At 49.1% G+C, this 13,172-nt stretch overlaps 2 protein-coding genes across 4 annotated transcripts in view; one reads left to right on the forward strand and one right to left on the reverse strand.

Annotated features, from left to right (window-relative positions):
- neurl4 (neuralized E3 ubiquitin protein ligase 4) overlaps window positions 1-5,131 on the forward strand; it is a gene marked incomplete at its 3' end in the record, with an annotated part of 28,169 nt that extends 23,038 nt beyond the window's left edge. For both annotated transcript variants that reach the window (XM_080544458.1, XM_080544459.1), the window contains exons 20-28: window positions 1-103; window positions 1,326-1,484; window positions 2,332-2,511; window positions 2,717-2,810; window positions 3,024-3,131; window positions 3,477-3,621; window positions 3,956-4,068; window positions 4,457-4,616; window positions 4,927-5,131. The exon at window positions 1-103 is cut by the window's left edge and continues 68 nt beyond it. In XM_080544458.1, coding sequence (XP_080400584.1) covers window positions 1-103; window positions 1,326-1,484; window positions 2,332-2,511; window positions 2,717-2,810; window positions 3,024-3,131; window positions 3,477-3,621; window positions 3,956-4,068; window positions 4,457-4,616; window positions 4,927-5,131 — 1,267 coding nt within the window. The remainder of the gene's footprint in view (window positions 104-1,325; window positions 1,485-2,331; window positions 2,512-2,716; window positions 2,811-3,023; window positions 3,132-3,476; window positions 3,622-3,955; window positions 4,069-4,456; window positions 4,617-4,926) is intronic.
- sat2a.1 (spermidine/spermine N1-acetyltransferase family member 2a, tandem duplicate 1) overlaps window positions 1-13,172 on the reverse strand; it is a 119,429-nt gene that overhangs the window by 77,791 nt on the left and 28,466 nt on the right. The window lies entirely within an intron of this gene.

Consider the following 13,172-nt stretch of genomic DNA (forward strand, 5'->3'; position numbering starts at 1 on the left):
CATCCAGCTGGCCAATCAGAACCTCACAGCCGCCCGCGTGTCCAGCTACAACCAGGGCCTGCTGGTCACAGCCAAGCCCCTCCCCAGACAGCAGCTGTTCCAGGTATTACCCCTCCCCAGACACCAGCTGTTCCAGGTATTACCCCTCCCCCCCAGACAACAGCTGTTCCAGGTATTACCCCTCCCCCCCAGACACCAGCTGTTCCAGGTATTACCCCTCCCCAGACAGCAGCTGTTCCAGGTATTACCCCTCCCCCCCAGACACCAGCTGTTCCAGGTATTACCCCTCCCCCCCAGACACCAGCTGTTCCAGGTATTACCCCTCCCCCCCAGACACCAGCTGTTCCAGGTATTACCCCTCCCCCCCAGACACCAGCTGTTCCAGGTATTACCCCTCCCCCCCAGACACCAGCTGTTCCAGGTATTACCCCTCCCCCCCAGACAACAGCTGTTCCAGGTATTACCCCTCCCCAGACACCAGCTGTTCCAGGTATTACCCCTCCCCAGACACCAGCTGTTCCAGGTATTACCCCTCCCCAGACAGCAGCTGTTCCAGGTATTACCCCTCCCCAGGCAGCAGGTGTTCCAGGTATTACCCCTCCCCAGACACCAGCTGTTCCAGGTATTACCCCTCCCCAGACAGCAGCTGTTCCAGGTACAGTGTGTTGGTGTGTTGGTGTGTCCGTGTGTCCGCACAGCCGTTTGCTGTTACCGTAGAGAGCTGTAGCTCCGGAACGACAGGAAGGGACGGTGTGTGTGTTCATAGCCCCAGATCGACAGAAGGACAGTAGGTGTGTGTGTTCACAGCTCCAGAAGGACAGAAGGACAGAAGGACAGTAGGTGTGTGTGTTCATAGCCCCAGAAGGACAGTAGGTGTGTGTGTTCACAGCCTCAGAAGGACAGTAGGTGTGTGTGTTCACAGCTCCAGAAGGACAGTAGGACAGTAGGTGTGTGTGTTCACAGCTCCAGTAGGACAGTAGGTGTGTGTGTTCACAGCTCCAGAAGGACAGAAGGACAGTAGGTGTGTGTGTTCACAGCTCCAGAAGGACAGTAGGACAGTAGGTGTGTGTGTTCACGGCCCCAGGAGGACAGAAGGACAGTAGGTGTGTGTGTTCACGGCCCCAGGAGGACAGAAGGACAGTAGGTGTGTGTGTTCACAGCTCCAGAAGGACAGTAGGACAGTAGGTGTGTGTGTTCACAGCTCCAGAAGGACAGTAGGACAGTAGGTGTGTGTGTTCATATCTCCATGGTGACCAGGGACGGTGTGTGTGTTCATATCTCCATGGTGACCAGGGACGGTGTGTGTGTGTTTTGTGTCGTCGTAGTTTCAGATCGACCGGCTGAACCCGTCGTGGACGTCGTCTCTGTCGCTAGGGCTGATAGGCCACGCCCCCGACCGCCTCAACTTCCCCTCCACCGCCTGCTGTCTGAAGCGCTCCGCCTGGCTGCTGCAGAGAGACTCCGTCTTCCACAACTCCCTCAAGGTACGCCCCCCACCCCCTCCCAGATACACAGCAAAAAGCCAGCGCTCAAAAACAAGGAAAAAAAGCTATAAAATAGGGGACGTATTACTTAAAATAAGCACATTTATCTGCCAACAGAACAGGAAAATTTCACTTGCCAGGATTTTCTTAAAACAAGTAAAAGGTATCTTGAAACTAGTGCAGTCAGACGAAAACCAAGCATATATTGCCTTTATATTTAAGATGTTTCATCTTACTTGGATGTATTTTTGCAGTGTAACCTCAACACGACAGCTTTTACCTCTACGACCAAAGTTACAGTTAACGTCAACACACAACCACACAACCACACGCACACGTTCGTCCAGCGTTTCCAACAGCAGGAATTTTGTGAGACTGTGGCGGGTGGACCACGTATATAAAAACAATTGTCGGGTGGGGGGGGGGGGGGGGGGGGGGGGGTGAGCAACACTGAAAAATGTGTGGTGGGGGGGGGGGGAACAGTGGTAAAAATACTTTCATACTTTTCAAAATACTACCAAGTCTCTTGTATTTATGGGGAAACAACAATCCAGCCAATCAGACTCACTCAATGTGTTGTATTAGGTCAGGTGATGTAGGACCCATATTGATGGACCTCTCCTCTCCCTCCCTGTTCCTCTATTCACCTCTCACTTCTGCTCACGTCTGGTCCTGGTCTGGTCCTGGTCTGGTCCTGGTCTGGTCTGGTCTGGTCCTGGTCTGGTCTGGTCTGGTCTGGTCCTGGTCTGGTCTGGTCTGGTCTGGTCTGGTCTGGTCTGGTCTGGTCCTGGTCTGGTCTGGTCCTGGTCTGGTCTGGTCTGGTCTGGTCTGGTCTGGTCTGGTCCAGATCTGTGAGAACTACGGTCCTAACCTGGACACGTGTCCGGAGGGCACGGTGCTGGGCCTGCTGGTGGACGGTAACAGCTGCCTGCACCTCTACGTCAACGGCATGGACCAGGGCGTGGCGGCGCAGGACATCCCCTCGCCCTGCTACCCCCTCATAGACCTCTACGGCCAGTGTGAACAGGTCAGTACCCCCCCCCCCCCTCTCATAGACCTCTACGGCCAGTGTGAACAGGTCAGTTTATTGGCAACTTTGTATCTGACCAAATTAAAATTATGTGGAGTTCCCCAAGGATCAATCCTTGGCCCACTTCTATTCTACTTCTACTTCTACTCCTAATTGCGTACGTCGTGTTGTATGTGTGTGTGTGTGTGTGTCGCCATGGCAGGTTACCATAGTGACCAACAACGTGCCGGCCGAGGGCGGGGAGAGCGGGGAGGCCCGTTGCCCGGGCGACATGGAGAAGGCCGACATGGTTGACGGTGAGAGGAGAGGACGACCGGATGTTGTGTACACTGGTTCCCCGCGACAACGTGACATCACAATAGCAGCTGACACACCGCACTCATTCTGATAACTGTAACTGATGGCGGCCTGTTACCGTTGGAAACAGAGTGTTGCCCCATTGTTCTGTGTGTCTGTTGGTGTACTGGGCTGGTCCACTGTGTTGAACCTCCCCCCTCCCTCCTCTCCAGGGATCAAAGAGAGTGTGTGCTGGACGCCCCCTCCGGAGGTCAACCCCAACAAGACCTGTGAATACCAGGCTCTGTGCTCCCGCTTCAAAGACCTGCTCACCCTGCCAGGTGGGGATCACTCAGTACTAGTGCTGTCTGTCTGTCTGTCTCTCGTTCTTTTCCCATCTCTTCCTCCATCACCCACTCACAGTGTCCCTCTGTCTGTCTCCACTTTTAGAATGACCCTGACTCAGTGACAGGAATTTAGACCTACTGAGACGTGAATGACTGGACTCTGATTCTCTCCCCCTCCCTCTCTCTCTCTCTCTCTCTCCCCCTCTCTCATTCTCTCCTCTTTTCTCTCTCTCTCTCTCTCCTCTTTTCTCTCTCTCTCTCTCTCTCTCTCTCTCCTCTCCTCTCATTCTCTCTCTCTCTCTCTCTGTATACTCTCTCCCCTCCCCCCCCCCCTCTCAGATGGTTACTTTAACGAGGACGCCAAGTTCAACCTGTGCTACTGTGAGTCCTGCCATAAGCTGCGGGGGGACGAGGCGTACTACAAGCGGGGCGAGCCGCCCCGGGACTACGCCCTGCCCTTCGGCTGGTGCCGCTTCGCCCTCAGGTCAGAGGTCAAACACACCACCAGCCAATCACACTTCTCCTCTTCACACACTCACTCACTTCATTCCTAAGATGAGTTGTCTAAAAACAAGGGTCCAGTTTGTCTTGTCTTTCTTTTGTGAAATATTGATAGATAAATGTGGTAACCGTTGTATAAAAGCGTTATGGAACGAGAAGCCGTGGTATATGGTGGATATCGGCACAGCTAGGGGGTGTAACGGTCTAACCACCCCGCTAGCTGTGCCGATATCCACCACACACCACGGCTTCTCCTTCCATAACACTTAAATAAGGCTGATCTAACGAGTGTGTGTCGGCCTCTCTCTCCCCCACAGAATCAAGCCCCACTGTGAGGTGTCCAACGCCTTTAAGAAGTGGCACATAGCGTACCACGGCACCAGCGTGGGGGCGCTGCGACGGACCCTGGACCACAGCCAGCTGCTCTCTGGTAACGCCTTTTTTACCTACTTTCAGGACCCTCCTTTCATGAGTTTAACTAGATTATGTGCGTTCTACCCTCCCAGTATCGTTACATTTTCAAAGTCACATCAGGATAAGCTAGTATGAAGCTATTTTGCAGTTTTTCTGTGTAGGAGGCAGGCTAATTTACAAAGCGGCCAACTAGTGGTCGTTGTGTGTAAATAGCAGCCGCTCATTGTTGTTGGCCTCCCTGCAAGGTTGAAATTCTGGCACCTAATGGGTCAGCTATTGCTTCTAAAAAAATGTGTGTGAATGGGTGAATGAGAGGCCATTGTAAAGCGCTATGGAATAAGGCGCTATGTAAGTCAGTTAATTCAAAACATGGTCGACTCACTCCCTGTGTTGTGGTCCCCCAGGGACGTCGTCCATCTTCTCAGTGTCTCCTGTGAAGACGGAGGGGCCCAACGACTACAGCGAGCCGGAGGAGAACAGCGCCCCCAGCAGGGAGGTGCCCAGAGTGCAGCTGTCCCCCACCATGCGCTACTCTGGCCTGGAGGTGTTTGCCCCCAAAGTGCAGTGAGTGTCTTTCTGTTTTTAGTTTTTTTTCTATGGCTTGTTCCTTTTTTTTCTTTCTTTTTTTTTACCTCCTTTCTCTCTCTCTCTCTCTAATTTAGTTGTCTCGCTCTTGTTCATCATGCTTTCATTCTCTTGTGTACTCTCTCTCACTGTCTCTCGCTGTCACTGAAATGGCAACATGCCTTATACCATGACACCTACTGCCCAATGTCCCTTTCTCATAAGAGCCTATGAAATAATTTAAGAAAAAGTCTGACTACAAAAATGTTTAATAATACTTCCTCCCTCCCTCCCTTCCTTCCTCCTCCAGATTCCGGGACCCTCGCTCTCGCCGCTGCCATCAGGCCCAGGTGGGCTTCCAGGTGTGCGTGCGGCCGGGCTCCTACAAGGTGGGGCCCCAGACCCTGGCGGCCAGCGAGCCCCTGGACCCCCGCTTCAGCAACACGGAGATGGAGTGGATCACCAAGGAGCAGGGGGGCACCATCCTCTACGGGCTGCTCATCAGGGTGGAGTGAACAAAGAGGGGATGGATGGAAGGAGAGAGGGAGGGAGGGACGATGAAGTAGATGAAGAGAGAATTGGAAGGGCACTAGGAGCGACCCCTGTGGTGCACCTCAGAACTCTACCATCAGATTCCATCCTCCACCTCGTCGTTTAAGACTTTGGAATTTTTTCTCTTGTTGCTGGGGATTGTTGACAATTCAGCATTATAATTTTTTATTTTTTTGTTTTGTTTTTATTAATTTTTGGTTTTTTTGTTTGTTCTCTGACACTTTTAACAAGGAGGGGCTACGGTGGTTTCAGAGAAGAACAGACACTGCCTGCACTTTATGTTTTTGGACACTTGTGGGCGATTTTTAACAAACTTCTCATATGACATGTTTGTTTACTGCAGTTTCTTTAAGCACAGTTTACCCCCCTCTCCTATTGTTCTCCCCTGTCTTTCACACCTCTCTCTCTCTCTCTCTCTCCTTTGGCTCTAGTTTCTATCACCTCCACCCCCGCCCCCCACCACCACCCGTTTGGTTCAGTTCTGGGGAATGGTTCTATTTCTCATTAGAAGAAAGCCAAGTCTATAACTGGAGCGGTTGTTGTTCCCAGACTTGGACCAAACCCTGCAGACACACCTCAACCAATCACCACCTGCCGCTCCGCACGCTCACAGGCGATTGGACTTTCTAAAAAGACACTTACGGTCGGGACACGACGACATGAAGAACATAAGAGGAAGTGATATCTGGTAGATCAACAATGACACAGAAGAAGAAGAAGAAGAAGATGGAAAAATAAAAGACTTGAACTGAAACTAATCAGGAGAGGATCTGAGAGCAACGCAGCCTGTTTGGGGGGGTTTTGACGGAACATTTAAAAAAAAGAGAAAAACGAAAAAAATGTTTACAGGTGTAACGCTGATACTGTTAGTTTAAGTGTGTGTGTGTGTGTGTGTGTGTCCTCCTCTCCACCTCTCATCTCCCTCACCCACAACAGTCCGTCTCTGTGTGTGTGTGTGTGTGTGTGTGTGTGTGTGTGTGTGTGTGTGTTTATTTCTGTTCTGTCACAGTACTGGGTCTCTGACTGTTCTGTCCAGTGGAAAGCACTCACTAACACAAGGGCATCTCTACACACTGACAGACTGGACGTATAGAAGCTGCTTGTTGTGGAAAACACAGCTGCGTCTGTTCTGTACGTTCAGTTTCTATCGCCACAACTGTGCATCACATCACATCACATCACTCCCTTCAGTACTCTGAAGGGTCTGTCTTTGGTGTCTCTTCTCCCTGCTCCTAAATCACAGGCACAGGTGTTAACTTTGGCAGGTTTTTTGGGGTCGTTTAGTCTTGGTCTTAGTGCACATTGGTTTTGGTCACGTTTAGTCATTTCCGTCCTTCTTGGTTTCTGGTTTTCTAGTTTTTGGTTGACGAAGACTGAAGGCGTTTTAGTTTTAGTGTGGTTTTTGGTCTACAAAAACTACCGAAACATTTTAGTCAAGTTTTTTCGTCGATAGACTAAAAATGTTTTGGGAGTGTTTTGTTGGACTGAAACTGCGTTGGAATGTTTTCAGTTTTTCGTGAAACTGGAACTGGACTTCCTTCTGGACCTAAGAAGGATGGAGGTGACTGGGTGTGACTAGAACTGGTGTGTGCGTCTTCGTCTAAAGACTAAAAACTAAGGCCGCGTTCGTAAATCAGCTCTGAGAGCGCCGGAGCGCCCACGTGACTGCCTCTTGTCCGATCTGATTGGACAAGAAGCAGTCACGTGGACACTCCGACGCTCTCAGAGCTAATTTACGAACGCGGCCTAAGTGACTAAAAAAGCCTGACGAAATTACTACTGAGTCACAGGAGAGGTGGAGGCCTACAGTACAGGGAACATCAGTGCAGGTGAAGGAAAGGCTGATGAAGGAGAGGTGCCTCGTCATACCATTGAGATGCACGTTCACCCCACCACCGGTCCAGAGGGGTCATAGGTCACGACCATCTCAGTAGCTCTTCTCCAAATCATAGATCATAGTCACGCCCTCCAAACGGGTGTGGTAGAATCTCAATTCGGCTGATCAGTTTGGACGCTATTTCCCCTATCTCCCCTCCCCCCCCCACACACACACACTGCTTCACCCCCCTCCACCCCCACAAGTCATAATTCATAATTTAGTCATAATTGCTTTACTGGACGAAAGAGGGAGACTCACCGCTCCCTAAAGCACGGAGAGGGAACACCACACACACACAGGCGGTAGGCCCTCCCCCCCTGCCTCCTATTCGTTTGTTGTTGAGGACAGATTTGAAAGGACTTCGACGCTAGGTGGAGTGATTTACTAGAGTACTAGAGTTCTGGTATTCACCCAGTCCTTTCAGATCTATGAATACCAAACCAAAGGTGTAGCTGCCAGGGAGTGAAATGGAACGGGGCCTGCTGGTGTAATCTGAGTGTTTTTCCCTCTTCTTCTTCTTGTTGCCAACTCAACTTCTCCTGTTTCAGACGTTGTTTACATTAGTTGTGTTCAAGTCTTCCTCTCTGATCCATCCAGTAGTCCTTGTTGTTTACCAGGGAGGGGCGTTCAGAGCCAGCCATGTCATGGGTGTGTGTGCCTGGGGCGCGCTCATGCAAAGGCTCTTGGGAAATTGAGTCTTTTGATGAAATTATGTGTGGCCCTGACCGCTGGAGTTTACATTGCGTTATGTGATTCACTAGGGTTTGGGTTTTTGTTGTCTGTTCGTTCGTTCGTTTACGTTTTCCTGCTCTAGTTTAGTTAGTTACACCTTTCATTTTACATACCACAAAGATTTTGACAGGGGGTTCATTCCTTGATCCAAATATTCAGCTAATATTTGATTGTATGTGGACAGACAGCTCTCCAAAGCGTTATCTTTTAACCATTCTGTGTCAGTTTCTGTTGCCAATTTGAGAGTTACCGGTAGGTATAACATCACTACATGCATAACCCAAGCCATCTTGCCAAGTCGTCGTTTTGACAAAAAGAGAAAAAAAACGGAGTGGTTTTGAGTAATGATTTCAAGTCAATTTTTACTCTCCTCAGACAAACTGTATAATCTAATTTATTGCAGATATTAAGGTGGGGTTGAAAAAGAAAAACTTGCTTGCAACGTCCAATCAAAATGTGAAAATATATGGGGTTATTGAAGGCCCAGTGCTGCTTTTTATGGAAATTCATTTGTATTATTTGTTTTTTTTCCCCTTTATGTATGTTGCGTTGTACAGGCTGTTACATAACATGAAATCATATCTTCCTGATTTGTAAAAAAAATAATAAACCGACAAAGAGACAGTATGCACATTATATGAACTCTGGTCTGGGCGGTTTTTGGGGGTGTGCGTCTGTCGGCCTCCCGTGTATTAAACACCTTTTTGTTGATCTCTCTCTTGTTTATTTCCCGCGCTGGTCTTAAAAAGCCTTAGTCAAAAAATCCAGCAATGCGATCAATAAGGCCTAAAAAGGTCTCAAATGTCAGTTATTCGGTCTAAAAATGAGGTGCTAGGTGTTAACGAGATCCTGCAAGGAAATCAGTCCGACCACATCTATTTACGTGGAAATTAATCAAGCTGGAACCAAAGAAATGCCAATTTGCTTCCTTTTTTGTCTGTATGGCAGTGAAATCCCTAATTTCATCACCTCGAGGATGACAAAAAGCTGTCATATGGTGTCGCGAATAGGTCTAAAATTCTATTCAGGGGTCTAAAAAAAAAGGTCTTAAATATGACTTGTTGAAACTTGTAGGAACCCTGTCTACGATACCATCATAGTGATACCAAATGATCCAAAAAGTTCCATGGTTCCTTTTTTCATATTTTATTTGGAGTAGGAAAAGTCCAGTCACTGACATGTTATTGCAGTGTTGCATATGTACTCAATCACACCTTTTCAAAATGATGTATAATTATTTCTTAAGGCCAATAGTGTTCTTTCAGCTTTAAAAAAAACAAAAAAAACGAAACAAAACAAAACTGGTGGCTCACTCGGGCACATTTGCTTTGTTGTCACACACACACACACACACACACACACACACACTAACATCAGTAACGTCAGTCAATATACAGTGTCTCAACTTTCTCAGCCCTCGGAGAGAGGGGCAAGAGTTCCAACACGTTAATGTTCAACATATGAAATTAGTGCAAAAGATAAAACAAGTTGCTTTCATCGAAGCTTTTGGGGGCTGCAAAACGGACGCAAGTTCAAACGCAGGCGGCGTTTCGGAGGGGCACTTCTGTGTCCTGTCCTGCCACAGGGCTATTTTAACGGCATAATAAAGTCTAGTGTAACCGCGGGCCGTGGCCGCTAGGGGGCGCTATTATGCTGTTTTCAAGACCAGAATGTTTCAGCGCAACTGACCTCATCTGACCTGCTCATTGTCGACAACGAGCGAAACAGCGCTAATATCTCAGACACACCCGGAGTTTACGACTGTTTTACGCTGTTAAAATAGCGCCGTGTGTGACACAATATAGTACGTAGACATACTTTAAAAAAACAGATCTATACATAACATGAACCTACCTTGTTTCTACAGACCTCTCTGCACCAGCCCTGACCTTCCACCTGCACACTTGAGACAACAGGCACATGGAAATAGTATGACTCAGTTCTGGAGCTATGGGTCATTCTGACCCATCCCTGTCTGACTCAGTTATAGTAGACAGAAGGAATAGTACAGGAAGTGTGGTTAAGATATACACTGCTCAAAACAATAAACAAGGGAACACTTCAATCATCACAGTTTAACACCCAAGGGTGCGTAAATTCGCTCTGGAAATCTGATCAGCACTCACGGAATGCCTCTTGTCCAATCAAATGACTTGGTCCCTTTATGACGTTGGTTGACCCTCTAGTGTGCCCTCCGGCGCTCTCAAAGCGAATTTACGAACATATCCTTGAAATGTTCCCTTCAGTTCTTTGAGCAGTGTATTTATATAAAAATAAAAATAAAGTTTGTGCTACAAATGACAAAATAAGTGCAAAGTACTAGCATACAACAGCTGTCGAGTCCCTATGGCGAGCAAACACAGTGATTTTGCTGCACTAAGTCCAGATACTGTCAATTAAATCCGGAGCAGTGTAGAAACCCTTTGAAGTAAGTGCAAAATGATACAAGGTGACTGAACAGATGTAGAGAAGAACAGGTAGGGAGGAGAACAGGTGTAGAGGAGAACAGGTAGAACATGTAGACCTCTGTACAGACATATTAAACTCCTCCACCCAACCCCCAGACATGTTATCCACAAGAAATGTTTCTGAGCATCGAGCTACAGTAAATGCTTTATAAAAACGTGAGCTCACAGAAGTTTAAATAAAAAGAGCAATGTTCTATAAATAAATACATAAATAAATACATAAATACATAAATCAATAAATAAATACATAAATAACATAGATAAGACAACAACCTTAATTAAACTCGATCAGACATTGCATTAAGAATCCTTAAGACTTTGACAGGAAAATCGTATATCATGAGAAAAAAAAAACTACAAATATGGAAGCTATTTTAGCTCAGTTATAAACACAGCAGGAGCTACACACATCCTCTGTTTGTGACACGGGGAGACGCATAATATCACCTCCACTGTTCCTCACCTCTGGTTGGTTCTTTCTAGGACGTCCAGATGACGTCTTTAAGACGTCTTATGGACTACAGAATCATCTTAAGACGTCCTAAAGACGTCATCTGGACGTCCTAGAAAGACGTCATCTGGACCCACATTCCGGCTTCCTTGCGGACGTCTTGTGGAGTCTTTGTTTACTGGGACATATCATCATCTTCCCTCTAACACACCTCCTCTGTAACTCCCTCCAGAAAGAGACCATAACAATGTGCTTCGACAGGATCAGCTATCAACAATTTCAAACGAGGATGATTTTCTTTAAAAAAAAATCGCAATCTCAATCTCACAATTAAAACATTAAATTCCCCCATTATCTTTAAAAAACCATCCACATCATGGAACAACATCGTCATGTTATCTTGGAAATCGGAAATTCTTGGTATTCTGGAAGTCCTAACATAGCAAAAAACAAAACAACAAAAGCCCATTTCTCTCTCTAGTACCATCAGAACATCTAGAAGGTTCCCTCTGGTGCCACTACCTGCTGGGTTAAGTGTGTTCATGTCCATAGGAGCCGTTAACCTACAGTGTGGGAGTGAAGGGAGGAGGCTGCTGTGTGTTTGGGGGGGTCGGGGGGCAGTGGAGGTACACTGTCTTAGATGAGTCCTCGCCATGCTTCAACTACTCCCACTGCAGCAGACACACAGACAGACAGACAGGCGGACGGACAGACGGACAGACAGACGCGGTGAGAGAGAGAGAGAGAGAGAGAGACAGTCAGAGAGAGAGAGAGACAGAGAGAGAGAGAGAGAGAGAGAGAGAGAGAGAGACAGAGAGAGAGAGAGAGAGAGAGAGAGAGAGAGAGACAGAGAGAGAGACAGAGAGAGAGACAGAGAGACAGAGAGAGAGACAGAGAGAGAGACAGAGAGACAGAGAGAGAGACAGAGAGAGAGAGACAGAGACAGAGAGAGAGAGAGAGAGTTGTACTGCAGAGGGAGAGGGAGGTGGAGGGGGGAGGGGGAGTAGAAAATGTGTCCTTTGTGTTCCTCTCTTCCCTCTCTCCCTCAGAACTTCTTGGGCCCCCAGGCAGACAGCTGTTTAGGGGCCACGCCCGCCCCGAAGGTGGGGAAGTCGTCTGGACTGCTCATGTCTGGAGCCTGAGAGACGCACGACACAACAACACTCTGGTCATCAACATGACCCCAGGGAGGGCGACCACAGACACATACCAAGGTGATAACGACCCTTAATGATAATGACGATAATGACAGTGATGCTTGAAAGTATGTGAATCCCTTGTGCAATCATGGATTTTTTTGGGTTTTTACCATGAAATCTTTATTTAATCAGAACCAGTATTTTTTTATCTGACATAACAGGTTTAGGAGGAGGAGGAGGAGGAGGAGGAGGAGGGGGGGGGAGGGAGGAGGAGGAGGAGGCGCAAACCCACCGTGTTTCCAGCAGCGTTCCAGGGGGCGTCCCTCACCACGTAGCCCTTGGCCGGCGCCCCGCCCTCCCCCCCCTCCCCCCCCGCCTCCCCCACCGCCGTAACGGGACGGAGGCTTCATGTAGGCCGCCATGGTCTCTGTCTCCGTCACACTCAGCATCTAGAGAGGGAGGAGGGAGGGGGAGGGAGAGGGGAGGAGCAGGAGGGGGAGAGGGAGAGGGAGAGGAGGGAGAGGGGAGGAAAGGAGGGGGAGATTAAGAGGATTAAGAAAGACAAATGTTATGGTGGCGAGGAAGATATTCAGTCATCAGTGGTGTAAGCTAGCGTTAGCGTAGCGTAGCCTGACGAAACACTCTGCTGAAATGAGGCTAGCGTAGCTTATTGGCTCCAAGCCAGTCAATGGAAACTGTTTCCCTGGTCTCTGGACAGTCTGCGACGTGGCCACTGCTAGCTGAAACTAATTGATGAATTCCTGTCAGATTGAAACTAATCCCTCTCTCCCTCTCTCCCTCCCTCCCTCCCCTCCCTCCTCCCTCCCTCCCATCCCTCCTCCCTCCCTCCCTCCCTCCCTCCCTCCCTCCCTCCCTCCAGACATATTCTTCCTCCAGGTTGAGGAGGTGGTCTACAGCGTTTGTCTACGGTCTCTGGTCCTCCCTCCCATCCCTCCCTCCCTCCCTCCCTCCCCCCTCCCTCCCTCCCCCTCCCTCCCTCCCTCCCTCCTCCCCTCCCTCCCTCCCTCCCCTCCTCCCTCCTCCCCCCCTCCCTCCCTACCTCCCTCCCTCCATACGTACGTATTCCTCCTCCAGGTTGAGCAGGTGGTCTACAGCGTTGTCTACCGTCTCTGGTCATCCCTCCCTCCCTCCCTCTCTCCCTCTCTCCCTCCCTCCCCCCCTCCCTCTCTCCCTCTCTCGCTCCCTCCCTCCCTCCCTCCTCCCCTCCCTCCCTCCCTCCCTCCCCTCCCTCTCTCCCTCTCTCGCTCCCTCCCTCCCTCCCTCCATCCCCCCCTCTCTCCCTCCCTCCCTACGTACGTATTCCTCCTCCAGGTT

Source organism: Nansenia antarctica (genome assembly GCF_963989245.1).
Source record: "Nansenia antarctica genome assembly, chromosome: 13".
In the NCBI taxonomy this organism is placed as follows: Eukaryota; Metazoa; Chordata; class Actinopteri; order Argentiniformes; family Microstomatidae; genus Nansenia; species Nansenia antarctica.